We start from the raw sequence: 16,041 nt of genomic DNA, 5'->3' as shown, positions 1-16,041 counted from the left end.
TTGTCATGTGACTGGTCATGGTCAGCGTTACTCGTCATGTGACTGGTCATGGTCAGCATTACACTTCTCATGTGATTGGTCATGGTCAGAGTTACTCTTCTCATGACTCTTGTCATGTGACTGGTCATGGCCACTGTTCCTCTTTTCATGTGACTGGTCATGGTCAGCGTTACTCTTGTCATGTGACTGGTCATAGTCAGCGTTAGTCTTGTCATGTGACTGGTTATAGTCAGCGTTAGTCTTGTCATGTGACTGGTCATGGTCAGCATTACACTTGTGTGATTGGTCATGGTCAGAGTTACTCTTCCCATGACTCTTGTCATGTGACTGGTCATGGTCAGTGTTAGTCTTGTCATGTGATCAGGCATAGTCAGCGTTACTCTTGTCATGTGACCGATCATGGTCAGCGTTACTCTTGTCGTGTGATTGGTCATGGTCAAAGTTACTTTTCTCATGACTCTTGTCATGTGACCAGACATAGTCAGCGTTACTCTTATTATGTGATTGACATAAGTTGACAGGGGAGGATGCTCCAACACACAGCCTGTGACTGACAGCCTCAGCTCTGTCCCTGTGTGTTGTGTGAAGGGGGTGTGTCCCTTCCCTCCAATCAGCTCTTAGAACTCTCCTTACTGACGTAACTTCAGCTCTCCTCCCCCTGCCTTTCAGAGCTGAGAGATCCTGTGTAAATTTTTTAAATGTATGTAGACAGGGGTCAAGTCCTGGGAAAAAAAGTGTGGGAACTCCCACCCAAGATCCATTCCCCCACCAAAAAAAAAAAAAAAGGTATGCTCATATGCATATATACTTCACAGAAAATACAGTACAACATTTATTGTAAAGTGCCAGTTTACAAAAACAAAATAACGTGTCAAACAAAACAATCAACACAATGGGTGATGATCTTTCCCTCGCAGGGAATTTCTACCACAAATACACCCTGTTCCAAATTCTGTTACACAGCCCATTAGAAAATATCCCACAAACAGGAATAAGTATTGGCAGAGTATTGAAGAGTATTGGCAGGGTATTGCAGAGTATTGATAGGGTATTGCAGAGTATTGGCAGGGTATGTATTGAAGAGTATTGGCAGAGTATTGTAGAGTATTGGCAGGGTATTGCAGAGTATTGGCAGGGTATGTATTGAAGAGTATTGGCAGAGTATTGCAGAGCATCGGCAGGGTATGTATTGGCAGGGTATTGCAGAGTATTGATAGGGTATTGCAGAGTATTGGCAGGGTATGTATTGCAGAGTATTGGCAGGGTATTGCAGAGTATTGATAGGGTATGTATTGTAGAGTATTGATAGGGTATTGCAGACTATTGGCAGGGTATTGCAGAGTATTGGCAGGGTATGTATTGGCAGGGTATTGCAGAGTATTGATAGGGTATTGCAGAGTATTGGCAGGGTATTGCAGAGTATTGGCAGGGTATTGCAGAGTATTGGCACAGTATTGCAGAGTATTGATAGGTTATTGCAGAGTATTGGCAGGTTATTGCAGAGTATTGGCAGGGTATGTATTGTAGAGTATTGGCAGAGTATTGTAGAGTATTGGCAGGGTATGTATTGGCAGGGTATTGCAGAGTATTGATAGGGTATTGCAGAGTATTGGCAGGGTATGTATTGCAGAGTATTGATAGGGTATGTATTGTAGAGTATTGATAGGGTATTGCAGAGTATTGGCAGAGTATTGCAGACTATTGGCAGGGTATTGCAGAGTATTGGCAGAGTATTGCAGACTATTGGCAGGGTATTGCAGAGTATTGGCAGGGTATTGCAGAGTATTGGCAGGGTATGTATTGCAGAGTATTGGCAGGGTATTGCAGAGTATTGATAGGGTATTTATTGCAGAGTATTGGCAGGGTATGTATTGCAGAGTATTGGCAGGGTATTGCAGAGTATTGATAGGGTATTTATTGCAGAGTATTGGCAGGGTACGTATTGCAGAGTATTGATAGGGTATGTATTGTAGAGTATTGATAGGGTATTGCAGAGTATTGATAGGGTATTGCAGAGTATTGGCAGGGTATTGCAAACTATTGGCAGGGTATTGCAGAGTATTGGCAGGGTATTGCAGAGTATTGGCAGGGTATGTATTGCAGAGTATTGATAGGGTATTTATTGCAGAGTATTGCAGAGTATTGATAGGGTATGTATTGCAGAGTATTGGCAGGGTATTGCAGAGTATTGATAGGGTATGTATTGCAGCGCATTGGCGGGGTATTGCAGAGTATTGATAGGGTAGTGCAGAGTATTGGCAGGGTATTGCAGAGTATTGACAGGGTATTGCAGAGTATTGGCAGGGTATTGCAGAGTATTGGCAGGGTATTGCAGAGTATTGATAGGGTATTGCAGAGTATTGGCAGGGTATTGCAGAGTATTGGCAGGGTATTACAGAGTATTGATAGGGTATTGCAGAGTATTGATAGGGTATTGCAGAGTATTGGCAGGGTATTGCAGAGTATTGGCAGGGTATCGCAGAGTATTGATAGGGTATCGCAGAGTATTGATAGGGTATTGCAGAGTATTGGCAGGGTATTGCAGAGTATTGATAGGGTATTGCAGAGTATTGGCAGGGTATTGCAGAGTATTGATACTGATAGGGTATTGCAGAGTATTGGCAGGGTATCGCAGAGTATTGATAGGGTATCGCAGAGTATTGATAGGGTATTGCAGAGTATTGGCAGGGTATTGCAGAGTATTGATAGGGTATTGCAGAGTATTCGCAGAGTATTGCAGAGTATTGATACTGATAGGGTATTGCAGAGTATTGATGAGTATTGGCAGGGTATTGCAGAGTATTGATGAGTATTGATAGGGTATTGCAGAGTATTGGCAGGGTATTGCAGAGTATTGATAGGGTATTGCAGAGTATTCGCAGAGTATTGCAGAGTATTGATACTGATAGGGTATTGCAGAGTATTGATGAGTATTGGCAGGGTATTGCAGAGTATTGATGAGTATTGGCAGGGTATTGCAGAGTATTGATGAGTATTGGCAGGGTATTGCAGAGTGCAACTTACACACTAGTGACTAACCTGGTAGAGAAGGAGAAGTAAACTGGAAAAGTGCAGCGTGTGGCCCCAGGAGGCCAGGACTGACTGGCACTGGGTAGAGGGGAGGAGGGGGGGGACAGTCCGGAACTCTGGATCCAAGCAGGCGCGCAGCGTGTGTCAGCCTGCCCACTGACTCGCGCCAGTGACTTCACACTGGAGGCGTTTTTCAGGCGCGTTTGGGCAAAAAATAGCGCCTGTAAAGCACCTGAAAAACACTTCCCCTGCAGTCCCAATATGAGAGCCCGAGGGCTTTCACACTGGGGCGATGTGCTGGCAGGACGTTAAAAAAATGTCCTGCAAGGGCGGTGGAGGAGCGCTGTACACTCCGCTCCTCCACAGCTCCTGCCCATTAAAATGAATGCCGAAAAAGCCTACAAAGCGCTTCGGCAGCAGCGATACACGGGCGCATTTAACCTTTTATTCGGCGGTTGAATAGCGCTGCTAAAACGACGGTAAAGCACTGGTAAAACTAGCGCTGTTTTACCGTCAACGCCTGCCCACCCAAGTATGAAAGCAGCCTAATGCCTTGTACACACGGTCGAACATTCCAACCATAAAATCCGTCTGATTTTCTTCTGACGGATTTTGTCCTAAACTGGTGTTGCATACACACGGTCAAACAAAGTTGTCGGAAAATCCGATCGTTCGGAACGTGATGACGTTCGTCGTTCCGCCGGGACTACGCTGAGGCTAGTAGCCAATAACTTTGGTCTCGTAATTTGATCTGAGCATGCATGCCACTTTGTCCGAATTCTCTAGTTTTCCAAACGAGTGGAAAAAGTCCAATCAGATTTTTTTGTTGGAAAATTTGAGATCCTGCTCTCAATTTTTCTCCGAAAATTTCCGACGGGAAAAGTCCGATAGAGCCCACACACGATCGGATTTTTCGACAATATATTCCGATCGGACCTTTTCCATCAGAATTTCCGACGGCGTGTACAGGGCACTATACTTTTTTCTGGGTCAGCAACTCAAAATATTGCCTAGCGGCTTGTATATTCATAAGGAGGTCATCCGTTTCAGATGCCTTGTTTCTGATTGGAAACATATGTAAAGCATTTGACTTCTTAAAGCCCATAACTTAACCACTTAAGGACCAGGCCTCTTTTTCAGATTTGGTGTTTACATGTTTAAAACAGTTTTTTTTGCTAGAAAATTACTTAGAACCCCCAAACATTTTATATTGTTTTTTTTCTAACACCCTAGAGAATAAAATGGCGCGCATTGAAATACTTTTTTTCAAACCGTATTTGCGCAGCGGTCTTACAAGCGCACTTTTTTTGGAAAAAATTCACTTTTTTGAATAAAAAAATAAGAAAACAGTAAAATTAGCCCATTTTTTTTATATTGTGAAAGACAATGGTACGCCGAGTAAATTGATACCCAACATGTCACGCTTCAAAATTGTGCCTGCTCGTGGAATGTCGTCAAACTTTTAGCCTCAAAAATCTCCATAAGCGACATTTAAAAAATTCTACAGGTTGCATTTTTTGCGATACAGAGGAGGTCTAGGGCTAGAATTATTGCTCTCGCTCTACCGATCGCGGCAATACCTCACATGTGTGGTTTGACCACCGTTTTCATATGCGGGCGCTACTCAAATATGCGCTCGCTTCTGTGCGCAAGCTCGTCGTGACGGGGTGTTTTTAAAAACATTATTTTTTCTTATTATTTATTTTAATTGATTTTATTTATTTTTACACTGTTTTAAAAAAAAAAATGGATCACTTTTATTCCTATTACAAGGAATGTAAACATCCCTTGTAATAGAAAAAAGCATGACAGGTCCTCTTAAATATAAGATCTGGGGGTCAAAAAGTCCTCAGATCTCATATTTGGACTAAAATGCAAAAAAAAAAGAAAAAATGACATTTAAAAAAAATATACCTTTAAGAGGTTTTGACGTCGCTTCCACCCTCCTATGGTATAGAGACGAGTGGGGGCCATCTTAGCCTCACTCGTCTCCATACCCAGCTAGCGAAAGGACCCGATCGCCTCCGCCGCTACCAACGGCTCTGGTAAGCGGCGGAAGGTGCGGGAGGGCGGCGGGAGGGGGGGTAGCACCTCTCCCGCCGCCGTTAGCGGTGATCTCGCGGCGAATCCGCCGCAGAGATCACCGTTATCGTACAGATGACCGGCGCCTGAAGAGATGGATATCTCGGTTGTGGCAGCAGCTGCTGCCGTTCCCGAGATATCCCTCTTCAAAAATAGGACGTACATCGTCGTGCGCTGGTCGGTAAGTGGTTAAAGAGGAGTTTCCCCTAAAAAAAAAAAATGAAAAGTCAGCAGCTACAAATACTGCAGCTGCTGACTTTTAATAATCGGACACTTACCTGCCCCAGGATCCAGCGATGAGGTGGAATGAAGCTCCGCTCGTCCCCATTGCAACTGTGGGTACCTGTCTGTGACTTCACGGCGCCGCACGCCGTGATTGGCCGCGCAGTCACCTGGGACCTGTTACGTGTCCCAGATGACTGACAGGAGGGAGGGGGCGGAGCTGAGCCCTTCCTGCGCCAAGGGGAAGTGACATCAGGAGCCCAGGCACTGAAGGAGGCAGACTACGAGGGACCCCCTAGCAACAGGCATTTAGAGGTGAGTTAAAAAATGTTTTTTTCCAAATGTTTTTTATTTTATTTTTTTAAGAATTCTAAGCATTTTTTTTTGTGGGTGGAACACCCCTTCAAAGAGGAAGTACACTCTGTCCCTTTTTCATTTTTTTTTTCATATATAATGATCCTGCAATGTATTGGTAAGACAAACACATTTAAATATGAAAAAAACAAGGGTTTAAAATCCCTTATTTCACTGTTTTAAGATGTTGTTTCTTCCTGATATTGGCCGCGCCGTCTTTACTACTGATCGATGAAACTTTTGTTGATGTCATTTCCGCCCTTACTTCGTTTCCCTTTCCAAGACTAAACCAAGCCTCTATCTCGATTGCTGTTACTACGGGAACCGAACAAAGCCATCAACGACAGCAAATCCCTCTCTGTGCTGCTCTGGTTCCCTCCCCCCTGTGTGACGTCTTGTACAGTCACAAGGGGGAGAACCAGGAAGGAGAGGATGAGATCCCAGCATTCGCAAGACTTCTTTCTCTGTGCCCTTTCCAATGAAAGTGAATGGCATGCAGAGGATAGTGAACGGCACAGATAGCATCTGTGCCGTTAAAGAATCGAAGGAATGCGCAGGCGTGGCTGACGTCACCAAAGATTGCAGCACGGTTTCTAAGGCAACAGAAAGAGTCAGTAAACTTTCACAGGCAGCGATCAGCTAACTGCTCTATATAGATTAGAATGAGCTGATGTTGTAGTGGAGGGTTTACAACCACTTTAAGTGAATGTTGTTTAATACTTTGACTGTTTACTTTTATTAATTGCAGCGTTTAGAGTTTAAAAATCCTCCAAGCCCAGAGAGGAGAAGGAGTATATAGAGGGGCACAGGGATCTCTACAAGGACGTCATGATGGAGAACCGGCCGCCCCTCACATCACCGGGTAAGAGGAGACTCTCATTTCTTGTAAAGGAGAGAAGAGTATTGAGGATCCACCTAGATCAGCCATTCTCAACCAGGGTTCCGTGGAGCCCTGGGGTTCCTCCAGAGGTTGCTAGGGGTTCCTTGAGCTATGGCTGATAACCCACCTATTTGATGGTGCCTACAGAGTTCAAGGTTCAGCATCACTTGGCAAAGCCAGCAGCATGACACCAAATATCTTTTTAGCTGTCTTTAAGGGTGGCATTCTGAGCACCATTTTAAAGGGGAACATTCTTCCTATTGGCCACAAGTATAAGGGGCATTGTTCTATTGACCACTGATGAATTGGTTTTAGTAAGGGTTCCTCAAGACTTGAAAATTATTTTTGGGGTTCCTCTAGGGTTAAAAGGTTGAGAAGGAACTGAATGCGGCCACATGCTTGATCAATCTGGTCCCCATCAATTTAAGCCGTTACAAAAAAATCGCTGACCCGACACCTACTCACGGCCGCTAAAACACTGATACCAATTCACTGGAAAACAACCAAAGCCCCGGGCATTACAGACTGGCTTAATAGAGTACAATATATCTACAAGATGGAGGAGATCGTGGCAACCAAACATGAAAATGAAAATAACAAATTTTAACAAAACATGGCAACCATGGCTGGCCTTCACACTTTCCCCCCGAATTCCGTACACTTAAAGATTAAACTCTCCAGCATCTTTTGACCCTCAACATGGTAGGAGCAAGGCTCAGACCAACATAGAGTATCTATAACATGCAGAGTTATATACTATAGCAAAGGGCTGATCACGCCCCACATTCCCCTCCCCTTACCCCCTACCACCACCTCCCCCCCCTCCCCCATACCCTCCACTCTATACTCACCCGTCCCCAAATATTGTATGCTACTTACCGTCTTCAATTGTGTACTCACCCCATACTTTGTCACTAACCAAATCAGAACACAGTGGAGACGTATTTATATGTTTTTATTGTTTACAGATTGACTGCAATGATACGTGTATTCAAACATTGAATGTAAACCTGACTTTGTTTTCAATAAAACCTTTTTATTGAGAAAAAAAAAAAACTTTGAGAAAGCTTGACCTAGATACACACCTATATACAGATATACATCCTCTGATATAAAGACATAGAAACAATGTATTCAGCCAGTGTGTGGGTTTCCTACAGATGGATCCAGTAACAGAAATCCCCCAGAGAGATGTCCCCGTCCTCTGTATTCCCGGGACTCCACACAGGAACATCAGGAGATCCCTCAGGAGGATCAGGTAGTTGAGATCAGAAGGCCTTAAAAAGAATAAAAAATGTTCATCTGCTTTATTTCAAATCATCAGATCTTTTTATGTTTTATCTAGAATGATGGCCTGATTGTGGTTAAAGTTGAAGAAGAGATGTCTATGATGGATGATGATCCATGTAAGGAGGAGGAGATCCCTCCAGAGATCAGCACAGGTGAGGAATAAACACTAAATCCAGAGAAGAGTCCCAGATTCTCCTTGTTCAGTCACTACAACAATCTCCCCCCCCCCCTCCTCTGTCAGTAGACAGTAATGGGGAGACAGTATGTGCCCAGTGGGGGAGTCAGGAGCCATCAGCCTCTATTAGACTCCGGCTCTCCTCCTCACATCATATCATTGTGTGTTACCAGCCAAGAGACGTGACCAGTCTCCCCCCACACACACTCTCTGGGGTCTCTCATATATCTCAGTACAGGGGGCTTCACTCTCATCTTTATTCACAGACCCCGGAGACACCAGAGACACTCAGAGAGACATCAAAGCTGAGGAAGTAAGAGAAGTGAAGATTAAAGAGGAGGAAATTTCTCCAGAGATTGGTACAGGTGAGTAGAAAATTCAAAAAATAAACACAAATAAAAATATAATCCTTGATTGTAGTGTTGTGTTGGATGTGTGAGATGACTTGGACCACCAACAGTTGAGTAGAAAGACAGTTAAAGGTAAATCTGCTTGTTGTTGTAAGTGGAAGGGTTCTGGATGTTGTTTGTTAGGTGATGGTCATTGTTCTTCTAATAGAAACCTATCTTCAGAATTCCGTCAACCCATCATTGTCTGCATCCATGTCCAACTGCTTCTTAGCTCTGATTGTTGGCTGCCAGTCAAGACCTTGTCTTCCGTCTCACCTATTTTGCAACTGTTCCATTTTTTTGCTTTTCTCATGGACCATACCTCTTCCTCTCCATGGTTTAGTCATCCATTTGCAGTGCCATCTTTAGCTAGTGGGGCACTTCCTGGTGATGGGAAGACCTACCTTAGCTTCTGCACATTCAGGTAGCCTCCAACAGCTGATATAACAGGGGGACTAAAAATATCCGGGACACCAGGTCTTTTTTTACTGTGGGCAACACCCTGGTGGTATATTTACCCACTTGACCTCCAGAAGGATTTACCCCCTCCATGACCAGGGCATTTTTATGCTATTCAGCACTGCGCTATTTTAAGTGGCAATGGCACGGTCATGCAACACTGTACACAAATAAAATTCATTTTTTTTTTTTCTTTCACATAAATAGAGCTTTCTTTTGGTGGTATTTGCTGACCGCTGGGTTTTTATTTTTTATTACTATATATAAATGAAAAAAGACTGAACATTTTATTATATAAAAAAAAAAAATTGACTTTTTGTTTCTACTTCTTGTTGTGAAACAAATCCAATAAAAAAAAAAAATCAGATTACTTCATAACTTTAGGCCAAAATGTATTCTGCTACATGTCTTTGGTAAAAAAAATGTTTTATTGGTTTGTGTGAAAGTTATAGCGTCTACAAACTATAGTGTATATATACTGGAATTTACACAGCTATAGACGCTATACTGTAATGGTGGTGATCAGCGACTTGTAGTGGGACTGTGATAGGGTGGTGGGCAATATGGTGCTAACAGACACTATCTGAGAGGGTCACTAACTGACACTAATACAGAGATCAGTGATAATAATGTACACTGACACTGTACCAATGACACTGGGTGGAAAGGGGTTAATATAAGGCTGATCAAAGGGTTAACTGTGGTCCTAACAAGTGTAATGTGTTCTGCTTTTACGTTCTGATCTAGCTGCTTTTACTCCCTGCTTTTCAGGGAGAAGTAACAGCCAGATCAATGTTCTCTGTACACAGAGATCTATGTGTTTGTAAACACTGAACTCCGTGTGTGATTGCACACAGCCAAACAGCAGGTCTCAGCAAAAATCATTGGCTGAAATCTGCTGCCAAACTTGTGTTGTGTCCAATCACGGCAGGGGCGAGCGCATGCACATTCGCACCCTAAACCCAGAAGCAAACCAGCAACGTACATTGCCGAGCCTCTACCTGCCAACCACTCTCAGTATATTTACTGTGAACAGTCAGCAGGAGGGAAATGTATCAAAGATACCTATTGCCTCTTTAACATTCCTCCTCTACTTTCATTTTACCATAGTATAGGAGAGACTTCTGTTAAATGGGTTGTAAACCCTTACATATTACCCAGTGAAGTGACTGGCCTCGAGTGATACACAGAGATGAAACAAATCTTCCTACACAAGTTGTACCTGTTTTATCTACAGCTGTCTTTCCTGTACATCCATTCAAAGTGCAGAATTTACATAGGATCTCTCAGTTCTGAAAATCGGGGGGGGGGGGGGGGGAGGTGGAGAGCTCTGGACTGAGACAAGTACACACTATAGAGGTATATGCTTTGTCCATTTTTCATGCCTGAGGTTTACCAAGAAGACTGGAAAAAAAAGACTCATGTCATCATTATGTAAAGTTAACTGACACATCCTAAAGCTGTTGAATTGGATCTGGGCATCTAGATTTGCATGATGTCATGATGATTTTCTGGTCATCAAAAATGAATAAATAAATGACCGTAAATTTTCAGTGCTTGAAAAGATATTGAGATGATCAATTCTGATTTCTGACAGATGGACGATACAGAGGAGATGGCACAGAGAATTGTCCCGGTGTCCCTCCAGATGATGATGCCACCTCCGATTCTTCAGAAGAAAAACTCAATGCTCTACATCCGCATCCGGCACTTCTTCATGCGGATTTGTACCCTAAGCCCTCTACAGAAGGTGGTAGCATTCCTGATCCTTTCAACGGCATCACCTATCGATCGCCTTGCAGGCGTCCTAAGAAATTTCTGTGTCCTGAATGCGGAAAGTGTTTTTCCCAAAGAACAAAGCTACTCGTCCATGAGCGGATTCACACCGGGGAGAAGCCCTTTTCCTGTACGGAATGTGGAAAATGCTTTGCAGAAAAGGGGAGCCTTGTCCAGCACCAAAAATTCCATGCTGGAGAGAGGCCGTATTCGTGCTCCGTGTGCGGCAAATCCTTTACGTTAAAGGGTGATGTCATCAAACATGGCAGAATTCACACGGGTGAGAAGCCGTATTCCTGCTCCATCTGCGGGAAATGCTTCACCCTCAAAGGCGATCTTGTCAAACACGCCAGAAGTCACACGGGTGAGAAGCCCTATTCCTGCCCTGTGTGTGGCAAAGCTTTTACCCTGAAATCTGTCCTGGTGGCACATCAGAGGACTCACACTGACGAGAAGCCGTTTGCATGTTCTGTGTGCGGGAAATGCTTTGCCCAGAAGACCAACTTGTCCACACATGAGAGGACTCACACTGGCGAAAGGCCGTATTCCTGTTCAGAGTGTGGAAGGGCCTTTACCAGGAGAGGAAATCTCATCTCTCATCAGCAGTCGCATCAGTGAAAGAGGCCTTTTGTCTACAAAAATGCCAGATGTTGGTTTCCTGGGCCGGAAGATGGAAGGAGTCAGAAGAAGCAGCAGATTATAACAAACAGAACTGTTCCAACAGTTGAAGCACCAGTCTGTGCAAAATCAACATTGTGGTGTAGAGCCCAATGAGGTCTCTCTTTCATGCATTTCTTGAAGTCCAAGACCTCAGCACCTAAATTCCAAGATCTTTTAGGGCTTGTTTACACTTGCTTAAAAATGTGGCATTGGGCACGCTTTTATAAATATAAAACAAAGACAATTCCATAGCTCAACTCACCAACCAGTCTGCTGACCAACCAAATTAACCTGTCTAACCGTCTGTTAAAAGCAGGGGTTTAGTAAGCACACATTTGCAAACGCATGTGAAAGCTGCAAGGCCTCGTCACGGCACCCTGCGTTGCTTGTAGTCCTAACACTACAAATATATAAGTGTCTCCACAGTGGAAGCACATACATGGAATGAATAGATGTGGGACAGGTGCCTGGAGACTGCCCAAGCCCACCTTAAAGGACCAGGAGCACACTGGACACCCAGCAAGAGCACAATGGCAGCGAAGGTGCCCAGTGTGTCCCCCGGACCATAAATACAAACAGTAACAAAAAACTGGCCACTGCCCACACCCATAACTGGCCTTCACGGTGAGGAGCCCATGGAGGGCATATACATATAAAATAAAGACAATTCCATGCTCACGTGGTGAGCAGGGACTGGAGAGAGAGGAGGATCAGCAAAGCTGTGGGTTACTACTAAGTGGGGGATCAGCAGAGCTGAGGGTTACTACTGAATGAGGGATCAACAGAGCTGGGGGTAATACTGAGCAGGGGATAAGCAGAGCTGGGGGTACTAATGAGCTCCGGATCTGCTGAGTGGGGGTATTGGGCCCCTTTAAAACAAATAGAAAATCAAAACACACAGGGCCTTTGCCAAGCTTAATTAAAGCTTTAAAAGACATCACTGAAGCATCAAAAACACATCAGAAAGGCATGTTGAAGCGGTAGGCACTTTAATGTGTGTTAAAGTCAAAGCAAGTGTAAACGAGCCCTTGGACTCTACTGTTCTTCAGAACATTAGAAGGCATTGAGTGTCAGAGAAACCAGACAGATGAGGTTGAAGAGGCACATAGATTGGCCGTATCGGGGCCAGTAGTGGTGTGGGGTGTAAGAATTATGGAATGTAGAGTCTGTGTTAGCTGTTGTAGCCTATATAATAATTTAGATCTCCAGGATCCAGACCAAATGTGGACAGCCAATCTTTATAACTTATTCCAGATCACGAAGACTTGGTTGTACTCGGCCAAATGGACAAGTAGACATTGATGTAGTGGATCGATACACCCCACTTCCTATTTGGCAGCATTGGGTAATCTGGGAACACCTATTTCTTCCCTGTATGTGATGTAGGGAAGATATTCCAGATCACACCCGCTGCAGGTGTCTTAATGACTTTGTCATAAAACCTGATGTATAGAAGTGCTGGTGGGAACCATTTTCACCACATCCATCAATCATAAAGTGGAAGCCTGAATCTGATTGCTGATACACGGAGCAGAGAGAGCCTGGGTTGTACAAGTACACTCCCAGTGATAATGTAGGTAGCTGTCAAAATTCTGGCTGCAGTGGATCACAGAGAACCTACCACGAGTTTCTCTTAGGCCGCGTACACACGCGCGGACTGTTCGCCCAACTTTGTCCGTCAAACAGTTTCAGCAAACAGTCCGCTCAAAATTAGCATGAACGGACATGGCCACACACGACGAACGAACAGTTTGCTGAAACCGTGCGCGATGACGTGAACGGCACGTACGACGGGACGAAAAATACGACGTCCTATACACTGCATTATAACTTTTGGCGTGTAAATCCTTTCTGAGCATGCGCGGAACTTAGTTTGACGAACAAGCCTACACACGAGGGGACTGTTCGCTGAAACAAAGTTTCAGCGGACAGTTTTTCGGAATTTCCGAAAAACCTTGTTCAGCGGACTGTTCGCTGAAACTGTCCGCTGAAAGCCCACACACGAGCGGACTGTCCGCCGAAACACTGTTCAGCGGACAAAGTTGGGCGAACAGTCCCCGCGTGTGTACGCGGCCTTATTTGGTCCACTTTGGTCTGCTAAAGGTGCCATTAAAAAGCATTTGTTTAATACACTGCCTTGAAAAAGTATTCATACCCCTTGGAATTTTCCACATTTTGCCAAGTTACAACCAGAAATGTAAATGTATTTTATTGGGATTTTTTGTGATAGACCAACACAAAGTGGCACAGAATTGTGAAGTGGAAGGAAAATGATAAATGGTTTTCAATTTTTTTTACAACTAAATATCTGAAAAGTGTGGTGTGCATTTGTATTCAGCCCCCTTCACTCTGATACCCCTAAGTAAAATACAATAGGACCAATTGCCTTCAGAAGTCACCTAATTAGTAAATAGTCACAATGTGTGCAATTTAATCTCAGTATAAATACAGGTGTTCTGTAAAGCCCTCAGAGGTTTGTTAAGAGAACCTTAGTGAACAAACAGCATCATGAAGGCCAAGGAACACACCAGACAGGCCAGGGATAAAGTTGTGGAGAAGTTTAAAACAGGGTTAGGTTATAAGAAACATATCCCAAGCTTTGAACATCTGACAGAGCAAAGTTCAATCCATCATCCAAAAATGGAAAGAGTATGGCACAACTGCAAACCTACCAAGACATGGCCGTCCACCTAAACTGACCGGCCGGGTAAGGAGAGCATTAATCAGAGAAGCAGCCAAGAGGCCCATGGTAACTCTGGAGGAGCTGCAGAGATCCACAGCTCAGGGGGGAGAATCTGTCCACAGGACAACTATTAGTTGTGCTCTCCACAAATCTGCCCTTTATGGAAGAATGGCAAGAAGAAAGCCATTGTTGGAAGAAAGCCATAAGAAGTCCCTTTGTAGTTTGTGAGAAGCCATGTGGAAGGTACAGCAAACATGTGGAAGAAGGTGCTTTGGTCAGATGAAACCAAAATTTTACTTTTTGGCCTAAAAACAAAACGCTATTTGTGGTAGAAAACTAACACTACACATCACCCTGAACACACCATCCCCACCATTAAACATGGTGGTGGCAGCATCATGTTGTGGGGATGCTTTTCTTCAGCAGGGACAGGGAAGCTGGTCAGAGTTGATGGAAAGATGGATGGAGCCAAATACAGGGCAATCTTAGAAGAAAACCTGTTAGAGTCTGCAAAAGACTTGAGACTGGGGCGGAGGTTCACCTTCCAGCAGGACAACGACCCTAAACCTACAGCCAGAGACACAATGGGATGGTTTAGATAAAAGCATATCAATGTGTTAGAATGGCCCAGTCAAAGTCCAGACCTAAATCCGATTGAGGATCTGTGGCAAGACTTGAAAATTGCTGTTCACAGACGCTCTCCATCCAATCTAACAGAGCTTGAGCTATTTTGCAAAGAAGAATGACCAAAAATGTCACTCTCTAGGTGTGCAAAGCTGGTAGAGACATCCCCAAAAAGACATGTAGCTGTAATTGCAGTGAAAGGGGGTTCTACAAAGTATTGACTCAGGGGGGCGCCATACAAATGTACCCCACACTTTTCACATATTTATTTGTAAAAAATATTAAAAAACATTTATAATTTTCCTTCCACTTCACAATTATGTGCCACTTTGTGTTGGTTTATCACATAAAATCTCAATAAAATAAATTTACGTTTTTGGTTGTAACGACAGAATGTGGAAAATTGCAATGGGTATGAATACTTTTTCAAGGCACTGTATGTATGATGAGTGCAAACAATACCTGTTGATCCTGCCAGAAATGTTGTGAGCTTTTTATGAGTCTTGACTTCTTCCAGCCAGGGAATAAGGTGAGCTCTGACTTGCTTCTTCTAATGCATATTGTGAGAAGCATCTTCTAGTCCAGAAAGGTCGCCCTAAAAAATCGAGGACCACAATTTTCAGCCGTGCACCCCCTTTATTAATATGAATTGGGGGAAGGGAGGGGTTGAGAGGTTCGGGGTGAGTGTCAGCCTTGTGTCCCTTCACTACATTTTTAAACTACCCCGGGACCGTCGATATGAATTTCAGATCTGCAACTGCCAATGTTATATTATAAAAGATTATATGTTGGCTAACGAGTGCCACTGTCCATAATAATCGTGAAAAAAAAAAAATAGGATTTTTGAGGCACAACACTTTTTTTAAAACCATACTATATTTCATTATTATATCAGCTATTCATATAAAAAGTATTACGATTTTTTAATAATAACCATGATACATCACTACACCAGGAAACAACACATGTCCTACATAGGATATTCTTTTCTTCTGAGGGCTCAACATGTTTCTAGGACGTAGTCCTCTTTTTCAGGAGCTACATACAGTACATGTACCAAACTGAAATAGCGTTCTGTAAGCGGAACCATAAAATAGTCTGAGGGAGGAGGACATCCGTCTACTGCCTTCTTTCCCCTCCTCCCTCGCCTAGCTCAAGATATTTTATGGTTCCATTTAGAGAACGCTATTCCAATTTGGTACACGTATGTGGCTTCTAAACAAAGAGGCCTACATCCCAGAAACACGTTCAGCCCTACATGTTAAATGAGTTGAAAGAAATCAGTGTCTTAATACTTTTTATATGAATAGGTGATCTAATAAAGAACTAATATGATGGTTTTAAAAAGGGTTGCGCCTCAAAAATCCCAATTCGTTTTTACTATTTCACATTTGCAAATATTAGGTTGTCATTTTGG

General features: G+C 43.5%; 1 protein-coding gene across 1 annotated transcript in view; it reads left to right on the top strand.

The window, feature by feature from the left end:
- Positions 1-16,041, top strand: part of LOC143957207 (uncharacterized) — a 441,673-nt gene that overhangs the window by 39,724 nt on the left and 385,908 nt on the right. Inside the window, exons 7-8 of the mRNA XM_077467351.1 lie at positions 7,729-7,826; positions 7,914-8,010. Coding sequence (XP_077323477.1) covers positions 7,729-7,826; positions 7,914-8,010 — 195 coding nt within the window. The remainder of the gene's footprint in view (positions 1-7,728; positions 7,827-7,913; positions 8,011-16,041) is intronic.

This window comes from Lithobates pipiens, unplaced genomic scaffold (genome assembly GCF_037356315.1).
Source record: "Lithobates pipiens isolate NorthernLeopardFrog02 unplaced genomic scaffold, aLitPip1_a1.2 Scaffold_51, whole genome shotgun sequence".
Lineage (NCBI taxonomy): Eukaryota > Metazoa > Chordata > Amphibia > Anura > Ranidae > Lithobates > Lithobates pipiens.
This window is presented reverse-complemented; position numbering and strand designations above follow the sequence as displayed.